This window comes from Heterodontus francisci, chromosome 6 (genome assembly GCF_036365525.1).
Source record: "Heterodontus francisci isolate sHetFra1 chromosome 6, sHetFra1.hap1, whole genome shotgun sequence".
Classification (NCBI taxonomy): domain Eukaryota; kingdom Metazoa; phylum Chordata; class Chondrichthyes; order Heterodontiformes; family Heterodontidae; genus Heterodontus; species Heterodontus francisci.
Window position 1 is genome coordinate 3,738,999 of NC_090376.1, and position 13,028 is coordinate 3,752,026.

The 13,028-nt window shown below is 53.0% G+C and overlaps 1 protein-coding gene across 3 annotated transcripts in view; it reads left to right on the forward strand.

The window, feature by feature from the left end:
* The window catches only part of LOC137370904 (uncharacterized), a 145,259-nt gene that overhangs the window by 51,351 nt on the left and 80,880 nt on the right, over nucleotides 1–13,028 (forward strand). For 2 of the 3 annotated variants that reach the window (XM_068032761.1, XM_068032760.1), the window contains exon 4: nucleotides 2,858–4,305. The exons of the other annotated variant lie outside the window; for it this stretch is intronic. In XM_068032761.1, the coding sequence (XP_067888862.1) occupies nucleotides 2,858–3,484 (627 nt within the window). In that variant the 3' untranslated portion in view covers nucleotides 3,485–4,305. Of the gene's footprint in view, nucleotides 1–2,857; nucleotides 4,306–13,028 lie in introns of those variants that run through there. 3 annotated transcript variants of the gene reach the window in all.

The following is a 13,028-nucleotide window of genomic DNA, read 5'->3' on the forward strand; positions in this document are numbered from 1 at the left end:
GCGGGCCCAGTGTCCTTCTGCACCATATGCCTTGCACAGATCTTGAGATGCAGGACAACTTCATTATGAGTGGGACCAACCACACTGACCACACAGCTTGCTTGCTCTTTTCGACCTGGTTATGGTGCTGATACTGTTGGCTGCACTAACGCTTGCAGGTGCTGTTGTCCATCTACAATGGCTTTGTATTTCCTGCCATCTTCCAGCAGTGCATCAATGCTGTGACCTTTCTTTTTCCCCCAAGAGATCTTTCTGAAATGCTTCAATGGGTGTTGATTCAGTCACCAGCTCCATTATTCAGTCCGACAGCTCAGTTTCAGAGACATCACATTTGTTACCCTTACTACAGTAGCTACAGACAAACTGGTCTATGGATTCCTGTGGCTGTTGCCTGTAGGACATCAATTCCAGACGGTGAATTCTAAAATTCACTCAATCGGAGTTGATCTTCCAGCACTTTCCATATCTTTGTGGGATCTTTCTGGTCCTCTTCTGATAAGCCAGAGGTATTGATCCTGCGTAATCTCTCATTTCCAATTGCTATTAGTATCTTTACAGCCTGTTTTTCTGGTTCTACAATTACTTGGTCTGTGAAGCATAGCTGCATTCTTTACTTGAACAGTTGGAACGTGGATAGGATATCCAAGGCCTTCTAGTTCATGCTGGGAAATTTGATATCCATCTTCCTACTGTTCTTTTGCTTTAAAACTTGCTTTAATACTCGCTCAGTCCGCAAGCAGGACCCCGAGCTTCCGGTTGCTTGCCATTTCAACACTCCCCCCTGCTGTCATGCTCACATCTCTGTCCTGGGATTGCTGCAGTGTTCCAGTGAACATCAATGTAAGCTCGAGGAACAGCATCTCATTTACTGATTAGGCACACTACAGCCTGCCAGACTGAACATCGAGTCCAATAATTTCAGAGCATGACGGGCCCCCTATTTTACTTTTATTTTTAGTTATTCTTTTCTTTTTCCTTTAAACTTTATTTTTGTGTGTATTTAATTTATTTCATCTTAGTTTGTTCAGTTTGCTTGCCCACTTTTTTTCATGTTTGTACTTGCGGCTGTTCAATTTTCAGTCCATTAACACCCTCTCTGTACTAATGCTTTGTCATTCAACACGCCATTAACATATTGTTTGCCTTTGCTCCATGACCTTTTGGTCAGCTATTCTGTGACCTTGCCCTATCTACACCTTCTCCTTTGTTATCTCTTGCCCCACCCCTGCTTTACTTGCTTATAACCTTGTACATTTCTAATATTTGCAAGTTCTGAAGAAGGGTCACTGACCTGAAATGTTAACTCTGCTTCTCTCTCCATAGATGCTGCCAGATCTGCTGAGTATTTCCAGCATTTCTTGTTTTTATTGCTTTGATACTTTTCCTATGACTCTGTACTGTTTCCCCTTTAAGAAACTGTTGTTATTTAGACTAGCTACTTTGATTGATGGGAGCAGGTGTTTGCTAGTTTCTTGCTTCCATCACTTAAGCTAGTTCTGTTTACACAGCTGTTCACTAGGCAGTTCAATGTTTTTTGTTGTTTGTTTATGTTCTTTACACTTGAGTGGGCTTAATGGTTTTTTTACTGTGGCTTTGTGAATAGAAGCTCTGCAGTGATCGAGGTTTTCTGGTGGTTTTTCTAATGGATGCCACCTGTTATGACGCTGACTTTGATCAGCCTGGGAGAGGATTTCAGTCTTCCCCTTTTTTTTAACAAAGCCTTTTGAAAAAAAATCGAACTTTTGGAGGACTTCAAAGCTCCTTTTTTTAAGCAGTATCCCTCGACCATTGGAAAAATGACTCACCCGATTTACTTGCAGCCTGTCGTTCTGAGCTGTCTTCAACAGCTAGAGGTAAGTTCTCTTTTTTTCTACAGTTTAAGCCAGTATTTTTTGAATTTTCTCTCTAGTGGCTGTCGTAATGTCATTTTCAGAGCTGTTTTACCTGTGGTTTTCAAACTTAGACTTTGTCTTCTCACCTTCACCACACCTGCCACCATGTAATGGGTTCTTTTATGTTGTCTGATGCAATATAAGTGAGATGCATGGAGTCCAATTGAATGAAGATCTCAAAATAGGTTACAGCTAAACTATTATACAGTACAGAGCTAACTATTTACAGAACTTGCCACTTGGTGTTACAGTTGCAGAGTGACTCTGGCTTCAAGTCGCATGACTATGTCCCGGTACTTAGCTCATTAGCATACTAAGATCTTGAAGGGACATCACTGTTAAAGGCAATCATACAATATTTGTGTTCTGAGTCCCGCTCACACGTCACACAAGTGGACCGTGGAAAATGTTGAAGTTTGTGATTCTAAGAGATACTTTGTTGAAATTGTTGGAAAGGTGAGAAGCGTTCACATAGATCACATGATCCCTGCGAAGGATGATCCAAAACTTAATCATGATCTACTTGATAGTGAGCTTTTATCAGAGTTGTGAACCAGTTCTGACATTGGTGTCTGGAGGACCAGTTTCTGAAAAAGAAACAAGATCCCTATAAGTCCTGAACTGACAGCAGACATTCCCAACCTGACTTTACACCAAAACCTGCGAGATCAGGAAGACTTTGCAAACCAGTTGTTAGACTTGAGTTACAGATATTATTTAGAGAAAACAGTCCGTTGTTATTTTGCTAAGTGTGCACATTCTCAAAGATTTGTTTGTTTTTGAAGTTGTATAATTAGTGTACTTGTAAATAGTTTATTTTTTGTAAAAAGGGGGATGCAGTGTGATGTATTTCTATACGAGCATGCCCAATGCATAATGACATCATTAAACATGTGACCTGGCTATCTTGGTGTTTGTCTTGCTTTACAAGTTCCACCATTGACATGCTGTTCTCCCTTCGTCAGATACAGGAGAAATGCCGTGAACAACAGATGCCCCTGTACGTTGCTTTCATTGATCTCACCACAGCCTTTGACCTCGTCAGCAGACGTGGTCTCTTCAGACTACTAGAAAAGATTGGATATCCACCAAAGCTTCTAAGTATCATCACCTCATTCCATGACAATATGAAAGGCACAATTCAACATGGTGGTTCCTCATCAGAACCCTTTCCTATCCTGAGTGGCGTGAAACAGGGCTGTGTTCTCGCACCTCCACTGTTTGCGATTTTCTTCTCCTTGCTGCTTTCACATGCGTTCAAGTCTTCAGAAGAAGGAATTTTCCTCCACACAAGATCAGGTGGCAGGTTGTTCAACCTTGCCCGTCTAAGAGCGAAGACCAAAGTACGGAAAGTCCTCATCAGGGAACTCCTCTTTGTTGACGATGCTGCTTTAACATCTCACACTGAAGAGTGTCTGCAGAGACTCAGACAGGATTGCGGCTGCCTGCAACGAATTTGGCCTAACCATCAGCCTCAAGAAAATGAACATCATGGGACAGGACGTCAGAAATGCTCCATCCATCAATATCGGCGACCACACTCTGGAAGTGGTTCAAGAGTTCACCTACCTAGGCTCAACTATCACCAGTAACCTGTCTCTCGATGCAGAAATCAACAAGCGCATGGGAAAGGCTTCCACTGCTATGTCCAGACTGACCAAGAGGGTGTGGGAAAATGGCGCACTGACACGGAACACAAAAGTCTGAGTGTATCAAGTCTGTGTCCTCAGTACCTTGCTCTATGGCAGCGAGGCCTGGACAATGTATGTCAGCCAAGAGCGACAACGCAACTCATTCCATCTTCACTGTCTCCGGAGAATCCTTGGCATCAGGTGGCAGGACCGTATCTCCAACACAGAAGTCCTCGAGGCGGCCAACATCCCCAGCATATACACCCTACTGAGTCAGCGGCGCTTGAGATGGTTTGGCCATGTGAGCCGCATGGAAGATGGCAGGATCCCCAAAGACACATTGTACAGCGAGCTCGTCACTGGTATCAGACCCACCGGCTGTCCATGTCTCAGCTTTAAAGACATCTGCAAATGCAACATGAAGTCTTGTGACATTGACCACAAGTCGTGGGAGTCAGTTGCCAGCGATCGCCAGAGCTGGCGGACAGGTATAAAGGCGGGGCTGAAGAGAGGCGAGTCAAAGACTCAGCAGTTGGCAGGAAAAGAGACAGAGCTGTAAGGAGAGAGCCAACTGTGTATCAGCCCCGACAACCAATTTTATCTGCAGCACCTGTGGAAGAGGCTGTCACTCTAGAATTGGCCTTTATAGCCACTCCAGGCGCTGCTCCACAAACCACTGACCACCTCCAGGCGCGTATCCATTGTCTCTCAAGACAAGGAGGCCAAAATTGAAAGGACTAGTTTCTCCCAATACATAAAAAACAGCAAGGGAAGATGGTAGATCGTCCTTTATTATAGATGGTCATTGCCTGGTACTTGTGTGGTTTTTTTGGGGGGTTTTTTTTCACTCTGTATCTAACCCCGTTTTTTTTTTAGGTGGCCTTTATACCCCAGGCCCCTTTTATATATTCTATGTCGAGGGGGCCTTTATTCCTCAGGCCCCCTTTAAATACATATTTTTAAAATAACTTTATTAAAAATGGATAGATAAACCAAAAACTCAAATTAAAATGCCATTCTCGACGTCGACAATGCACTCTAGTCCCCACCGGTCGCGGAAGGCCACAAGCGTACCGGCGGACACCGCATGCTCCTTTCCAGGGACACCCGGGCGCGAACGTAATCGCGGAGGAGGGGCAGGCAATCAGGGCGGACGGACCCCCTGACAGCTCGCAGCCTGGACCTGTGAATTGCCACCTTGGCGAGGCCCAGGAGCAGAATGGCGACGAGATCCTTATGTTCTTATTGCAGTTCTTCTCAGTTCCCTCAGTTCTTACAAACATGCCCCACCCCCTCGCAGACATGGCACCGCGCCCCGTCCAAGGTCCAGAAGACGTGGTAGGCCGTCCCCTGGAACTCTACATCAAAATGGCCCTCCGTGACCTCCTCCCGCGCCAGCTGTATAAATAGCTGGCGGCAGAAGGAGTAGACATGTCGGAGGCTGTGTTCCCGAAGACCGAGCAGGATTGGGGTGATCCCCGACCTCACCTCTCCCAGATGGTGCAGGTGAGGGAGGAGGAGCTCACTGGGAATGAAGGGCGGGACATTGATAATATTATCCGCTATGCAGTGGCCCCCAGATGGTCCACCGGCAGCAAAGTCCCACCCACTGTGAGCCCCGTACTTAGGGCGAGGGACACCGCCCGCACGGTCTTCAGGAAGAGCACAGCCTTCCCATACATCTTTGAGGCTGCCACAATGGCCGAGGGGCCGACAATCTCGGCCATTGCCTCAACGCAAGCCTCAATAGTCATGGTAGGGTGGGTGTAACTCTTCACCCCATGCTTTGTTATTAAGATTTTAAATGGTGACGGGGCCACAGGAGCGGCTGCTGCAGCATAGGAGGGCCCCGCCACCGGAGAGGACTGAGAAGTCATGGGGTAGAAGAGTTACACGCACTGTGTGTTGAGAGCAAAAAAAAAGGAGCAAATACAATAATAAATCAAAAATGCAAACACTTAAAGGATTGTAGCACAGGGGAAGAGGCTGAGGGAGAGAAAGGCCAGGAGGAATCAGTCTTAAAAGAAGTCTTTTAGCTGGTCTTCCAGTTGGGAGGGTGGGGTGATGTCTTCACCTGGGTCAGCTGTAAGCTGCCAAGGCACACGCCTCCTTCGATGTTGAGATAATAAGTCTCTTCACCTGGGCAGCTCCAGCTGTCCCAGGCTCTGTAGTTGGGGTGGGGAGGGAGCTCCCTATCCAAAGATGTTAAACGCAGGAGCTCCCTATTGAACAATACAGCTCCACCCAAGGTCTTCAGGTCTCTTCTTTCCCCACCCCCAACAATCAATGAAAAAGACTTCAGGATAAAACAAACTCACAGAAGAGCTTCCAGTTCTCTGCCTTCCTTCCTTTGTTGTCAATGTGGAAAAACCTTTGTTTCAATCTTTGTCTCTCCCTCTTGCAGCAGTCACACAGCTTCCAGCCTCTGCACACAGCAACAGTCAGCTGCACCTTGTTGATGCACTCAGCACCTCCAATTAGCCAACAGCCAACCCCAGTGTTGTACCTGCCCTGGGAGTGTTTGATGGGGACAGTGTAGAGGGAGCTTTACTCTGTATCTAACCCCCGTTTTTTTTTTTTTTTTTTAGCGTTCAAAGAAAATGAAAGAAGAAACAATTTTCTCAAAGCCTTTATGCTATACCTCTGGGGTTTCTCACAACAACAAACAGGAGTCTTTAATTCCTGGAGACCCAGTACAATCCTGGATGTTTAGGGGCTGATATATCTGCTGATCTAGTTGTGCACTGATACAGTGAATCTGTGGGTATAGTTCTGCTCTGAGACAGCGAGTCTGCTGATATGCTTTTGTACTGCTGTTATAGTTATAATAATAGTGGCCACGATATTTACGGGGAGGCGGGACATGAGGGCAAAAACGGCCAATGAACCTTGCAAGATCAGCGATACAGAACACGTGCTAAACTTAACAGCAGGAGCACATTCACGTTTTTTAGTTCCATGTCTCACCTGGTAGCTATCCAAATGGACAGCCTGGCCAGCGGCTGGGAGCAAACATCAGCGTCAGATTGCTGCAGCTGGAGACCCTTGGGAAGAGTCCCAAGAGATGTGATGAGGTGCTATATAAATTTATTTCAGTGAATATGGTTCATATTTGCAGCCAAATTGACCTAATCTCCTGCATTCAGCACGAGCATCCAATCACCAACAGATGTAGTGTGGTATTAACTCGCTGGAGAGTGCCAAAGGGCAAAGGGTAACTGCGGAGTCAGGGTTTAATAGGGAGAGGACATCACTGCAACATATACTGGGAAACCCTACTAATAGGGTCGCGTGCCTGGTCAGGGAAAGCAAGAGACTGCGCCAAGCAGAGTGTGAAGACAGAAAGACAAATCGAGAAAAAGACAATGTTATCAAAGCATGGAAAAGATGGTCAGAGGAGGAGAGATGACTAGTTTAATTGACCTTATGTTGGCCTTTTCAGGATTCGAGGCAACATGCTGCTATTAAATGTGCCTCGGGTATAGGCTGCATAATAGGAATCAAGCATCCAAGATTCATCTACTGTTAGATCTGTTCATGGTTCCAACACTAACTTCCTTATATTGTTTTGATTGTTGTGTTTTATCAGTGTGAGGATGTCTGTGTTTCAAGACTAACTTTTCCCATTTCAAGTGAACAGTCTAAGCTGCAGGTATTTTCAGATCAGGTAGAACCGGTCAGTATAGAGGGAGCTTTACTCTGTATCTAACCCCTGTTTTTTTTTTTTTTTTTTTTTTTTTTTTTTTCAAGGTGACCTTTATACCCCAGGCCCCTTTTATATTTTTCACATCGAGGGGGCCTTTATCCCTCAGGCCCCCTTTATGTACATATTTACAGTTTTAAAATAACTTTATTAAAACAGATAAATAAACAAAAAACTCAAATTAAAATGCCATTCTCGGCGTCGACGATGCACTCCAGTCCCTGCGGTGCCCACCGGTCGCGGAAGGCCTCAAGCGTACCGGCTGACACCGCATGCTCCTTTTCCAGGGACACCCGGGCGCGAACGTAACCGCGGAAAAGGGGCAGGCAATCGGGGAGGACGGAACCCCCGACGGCCCGCAACCTGGACCTGTGAATTGCCACCTTGGCCAGGCCCAGGAGCAGACCGACGAGGAGATCCTCCTCCCGGCCCGAGCCCCTCCGCACCGGGTGCCCAAAGATCAGGAGCGTGGGACTGAAGTGCAGCCAGAATTTGAGGAGCAGCCCCTTCAGATACTCAAATAGGGGCTGCAACCTCGCACACTCCGTATAAATGTGGAACACGGACTCGTCCAGGCCGCAGAAAGTACAGGTGGCCTGGGAGTCCGTGAACCTACTTAAAAGCCTATTGCACGGGACTGCTCTGTGCAGCACCCTCCACCCCAGGTCCCCGATGTAAAGGGGGAAGACTCCCGCGTAGAGAGACCTCCATCGGGGTTTCCCCTCGCCGCCAGATGGCAACGCGGACCGCCAGGGCGTGTCCGGCCGGCTGACGAGGGCGAGGAAGTGGAGAGTGTGCAGGAGCAGCCCGTACAGGAAACCCCTCCGCGCCGATTGGAATGGCACGGAGGGCATTCCCGAGAGGCGACTCGGGTTGTGCGGGACCGGCTCCCGAGGAGGGTTTCGGGGCTTGGGTCCGATGAGCAGTTCCGGCCGAGCGGGGGTCGGCTCGGCCGGGATCGCTCCGCACTCCCGAGCCCCCTCGCCACCCGCAGTGAGGGGCGTCCCGGGGGTTCCGGCTACTCCTCCGCCCGCCGGACCGTCCCCGGAGTCGGCCGCCCGGACAGCCGAGGCGCTCTCCTCCGCCGGCGGGGGAGCGCCCTGACTGGAGGCGACCATGTTCCAGACTCGGAAAAGATCCCGGTAAAAGACAGGCAACTCCCTCAGAGAGGCGCGGCTAACGGACTCCACCGGGAGCTGCGTGTCGTCTTGAAGGCAGTGACACTGGCGGAAAAAATACGTCGCCAGCGCACACCATCTGGGAGGACGCTCGACGTACAGGTATCTCTGCAGGGTCCGAAGGCGGAGAGTCGCAGCCTGGGTGCGGACGCACACCAGCGACTGACCGCCCTCCTCGATCGGGAGACTCAGGACCGCGGCAGAGACCCAGTGTTTCCTCTTGCCCCAGAAGAAATCGACGAGTTTCTTCTGGATCTTGGTGGCAAATACAGGGGGCGGGGCCAAAGTGACCAACCGGTACCACAGCATGGAGGCCACCAGTTGGTTTATGACCAACGCTCGGCCCCTGTAGGAAAGCACTCGGAGCAGTCCTGTCCAGCGCCCCAGCCGAGCGGTGACTTTCGCCTCCAACTCCTGCCAGTTTGCCGGCCAGGCTTCCTCAGCGGGGCTAAGGTGGACTCCCAGATAGAGGAGGTGCGTGGTGCTCCACGCAAAAGGTGTCATCTCCTCCGGCAGGGAGTCCACCCGCCACTGACCAACCAGGAGTCCGGAACATTTCTCCCAATTGATCCTCGCGGAGGACGCGGCAGAAAAGGTCTGCTGGCAGTCGCGCATCCTCCGCGAGTCAACGGGATCTGTGATTGCGAGGAGCACGTCGTCGGCGTAAGCCGAGAGGACGACCCGCATGGCCGGCTCGCGCAGAGCCAATCCCGTCAACCTCCTGCGAAGCAGGCACAGGAAGGGCTCCACGCAGATGGTATACAATTGGCCGGACATGGGGCACCCCTGACGCACTCCTCTCCCAAATCGAAGGGGCGCCGTCAAGGACCCGTTAACTTTGACTAGACACTCTGCGGCGGCGTATAAAAGTCGGACCCGGGCCACGAAATGCGGCCCGAGTCCGAAAGCGCGCAGAGTCCCGAAAAGGTAATCGTGATCCACCCTGTCGAACGCCTTCTCCTGATCGAGGGAGAGAAAGGCGACCGACTGACCAGTCCTCTGGGAAAGATGGATCAGGTCCCGGACCAGGTGGATGTTGTCCTGGATGGACCGGCCCGGGACCGTGTAGGACTGGTCGGGGTGGATCATGTGGGCCAGCACGGAGCCCAGGCGGGTAGACATAGCCCGGGCAAAGATCTTATAATCCGTGCTGAGGAGGGAGACCGGACGCCAGTTTTTAAGCAGGCGGAGATCGCCCCTCTTCGGCAGCAGGACGATGACCGCCCTGCGCCACGAGAGGGGCATCTCCCCGGTCGCCAGGCTTTCCCCCAGGACCCGCGCGTAATCGTCCCCCAGGACGTCCCAGAACGCCCTGAGGAACTCCACGGTCAACCCATCCAGCCCTGGGGATTTGCCCCTCGAGAGCTGGTGGAGGGCGCCAGTCAGCTCCGCCAACGTGAGCGGAGCCTCCAATCCTTCGGCGCCCTCCGGGCTGACCTGCGGCAGGTCCTCCCACAAAACTCTGCGCGCATCCTCGCTGGACGGATCCGGAGAGAACAACGCACTGTAATAAGTCCGGACCAGGAGGCCCATTCCCTCCGGATCCGTGATGGAGGATCCGTCGTCGGCCAGCAGCTCGACGAGCTGCTTACGGACCCCCCGCCATTTTTCCAGCGAGTAGAAGAAGGGAGAGGCGCGGTCCAAATCTTCCAGGATCTGGATCCGCGACCTCACGTACGCGCCTCGGGACGCTATGAGCTGCAGGTCCCTCAGCGCGCCCTTCTTCTCTTTGTACGCCTGCCACAGAGCCGGGTCCGCGACGGCATGACCGAGGCGGGACTCCAAGTCGAGCACCTCCCTCTCAAGGCGCCCGATCTCGGCTTCCCGCCTCTTGGTCGACCCCTTCGCGTACTCCTGACAGAAGACGCGGATGTGAGTCTTGCCCACATCCCACCATAGCCTCAAGGAGGGGAAGCCCCCCTGCTTCCTTCTCCAGTCGGCCCAGAATCGACAGAACGAGTCCCGAAATCGCACGTCCTCCAGCAGCCGGTTGTTAAAGTGCCAGTACGCGGACCCCGCCCGCGTGCGGAGCGGAGTGAACTCCGCCCACACCAGGCGGTGGTCCGAGCACGGCACCAGCCGCATGGAGGCTGCCGAAACGCGGGAGACGTACGCCTGTGAAATGTAGAGGCGGTCGATTCGCGACCCCCCTCCTCCAGACCTCCACGTGAAGGCGCTGGAGTCGGGATGGAGATTCCGCCAGACGTCCACCAAGTTAAGGGAGCTGATCAGTCCCCTCAACTTCTCCACCGACGCTTGGCCGCGCTGGGGACCGGAGCGATCCCCCACCTCGAGGGTGCAGTTAAAATCCCCCCCGAGGATGATGCACTCGCCGCTATCGATGGAGCTCAAGAGAGTGGACACTTCTTCAAAGAAGCGCGCTTGCAACGCGCCGGGCCTGGGCGCGTACACGTTCACAAAGTGGAGCGGCACGCTACCCAGGCGAACGGCGTGGTGGAGCAAGCGGCCCGGTACTAGCTCCTTGACCCCCAAGATCTCCGGCTGAAAAGTCGGGGCCAACAAGATAGCCACCCCACTAGAAATAGGGGTGAGGTGACTCATGTAGACCCCACCCTGCCACTCCAGGAGCCAGGTGGCTTCGTCTCCCGGAACGGTGTGGGTTTCCTGCAGAAAGCTCACCGCGTATCTCCCTTCCCTAAGGACTGAGAGATTGTGAAATCTGCGGTGAGCCCCTCTGCTGCCGTTGATGTTGAGGCTGGCTATGGTTATCTTCATGTCAAAGGTACTTAAAACCCGTCACCAACACCTCACTGTGAGGAGGGAGTGGAAGTGCACCTGGCCCTCCACTCCCCCAGCAACCCATTGAGGAACACATTAAAACGGCGCCTCTCAACCAGTTTCACGTCCGCGCGCTTGCCCGCTATCTTAAGGGCGGCACGGACGGACTGGATGATCAGCGCCAGATTCGACCAACGGTCGAGGGCCAGCTGAACTTTATTGCGGCAACCTCTGCAAGCCGCGAGGAAATCCCGGAGTTCCGCCGTGGGGATGAGAGGAGATTCGGTGGGAGGCACGAGGGACTCCACCACCTCACTGGCGATGGAATCAAGATCATCCTCCGTGCCCCGCACCGAATCCCCATCCTCCTCCGGGTCGTCACCGCCAGCGGCCGACACATCCACCACACACTGTGGGGCGGACGTCCCGGCCGCGCCAGCTGGTCCCGCCTCCGTCACGATCCCACCCCCAGGATCGATGGCGGAGGAGTCCTCTCTGGGTTCTATTGTGAAACTGGAGCCTGTAGGCACCAGCGGTTCAGGTCCCCCTCCACCTCCATCCCCAGGCCAATGACTGGTCCAGGGGAGACAGAAGTTCCGGACTCCGGGAAACCAGCCGGAGCCGAGACTGGAGGCGGCGAGAGGAGGCCATCTCCCGCTCCGCCAGCACCCACAGGCCCAGCAGATGGGGCAGCATTCTCAGTTATAACTGGGTCGGGTGTCTCCTGGTTGGTGGTGGACTCCGGCTGGGAGGCCCGACCCTCTGGGGCCTCGCCCTCCCCTTCATTCAGGGCACCCGACCCAGTAGCAGTGGCGGAATGGGCGGTTTCCCCAGGCTCCCCCACCACAAGCAGGGCCCCACTTACTCCTTCAGGAGGGGCCTCATGTACCGGGGCCATCCCCTCCCCTCTATCCTGAGGAATAGAGTGCTCCTGCCCGGACTTTGCAGCCTTGGTGGTGGCGGTAGGGGGAACCTGAGGACCAGAAACAGGAGGCAGCTCCCCTCCAACAGATGGGCCCTGCACCTCAGGGCCCTGTGCTATTTCTGTGGAGGGGTGCCTTCTCCTCTTTTTCGCACTTGGGCGCGGAGACTCAGAGACCTCCATGTCATCAGAGGCCTCCGCCTCCGCACCCTTTTTTCCCTTTTTAGTCACCCTGGGCCTGAGCCCAGCCCTGGGACAGGTGGATTCCATGGGAATGGGCTTTGGGCTGAGCTCAGGCTCGGGTTGTGTCAAAGTGTCCAGGGGACGCGCCTCATGATGTTTCTTTTTTCCCCGCGTCTTCCTTCTGCTCGGACGGACGCTCCCCTCCCCACCAGAGGCTGTGAAAACCACAGCCTCCGGAACCGACTGAGCGGTGTCTGTTGGATCTGCGGGGGGAGTGGGAGGAGGTGCTGTGGAACCACTCTGGGCCGCCGAGGTGGAGCTGGCGGCCGGGAGGTTGGGGCAGTCCTTACGAACATGCCCCACCCCCTTGCAGACGTGGCACCGCGCTCCATCCGAGGTCCAGAAGACGCGGTAGGCCGTCCCCTGAAACTCTATACTGAAGTGGCCCTCCAAGACCTCCTCCCGCGCCAGCTGCATGAATAGCTGGCGGCGGAAGGAGTAGACATGTCGGAGGCTGTGCTCCCGAAGACCAAGCGGGACTGGGGTGATCCCTGACCTCACCTCCCCCAGAAAGTGTAGATAGGGGAGGAGGAGCTCATCAGGAATGAAGGGTGGGACGTTCGACAAGGTTACCCGATGTGCAGTGGCCCCCAGAGGGTCCACTGGCAGGAAAATCCCACCCACTGTGAGCCCCGTACTTAGGGCGAGGGACACAGCCCGCTGGGTCTTCAGGAAGAACACAGCCTTCCCATACATCTTTGAGGCTGCAACAATGGCCGA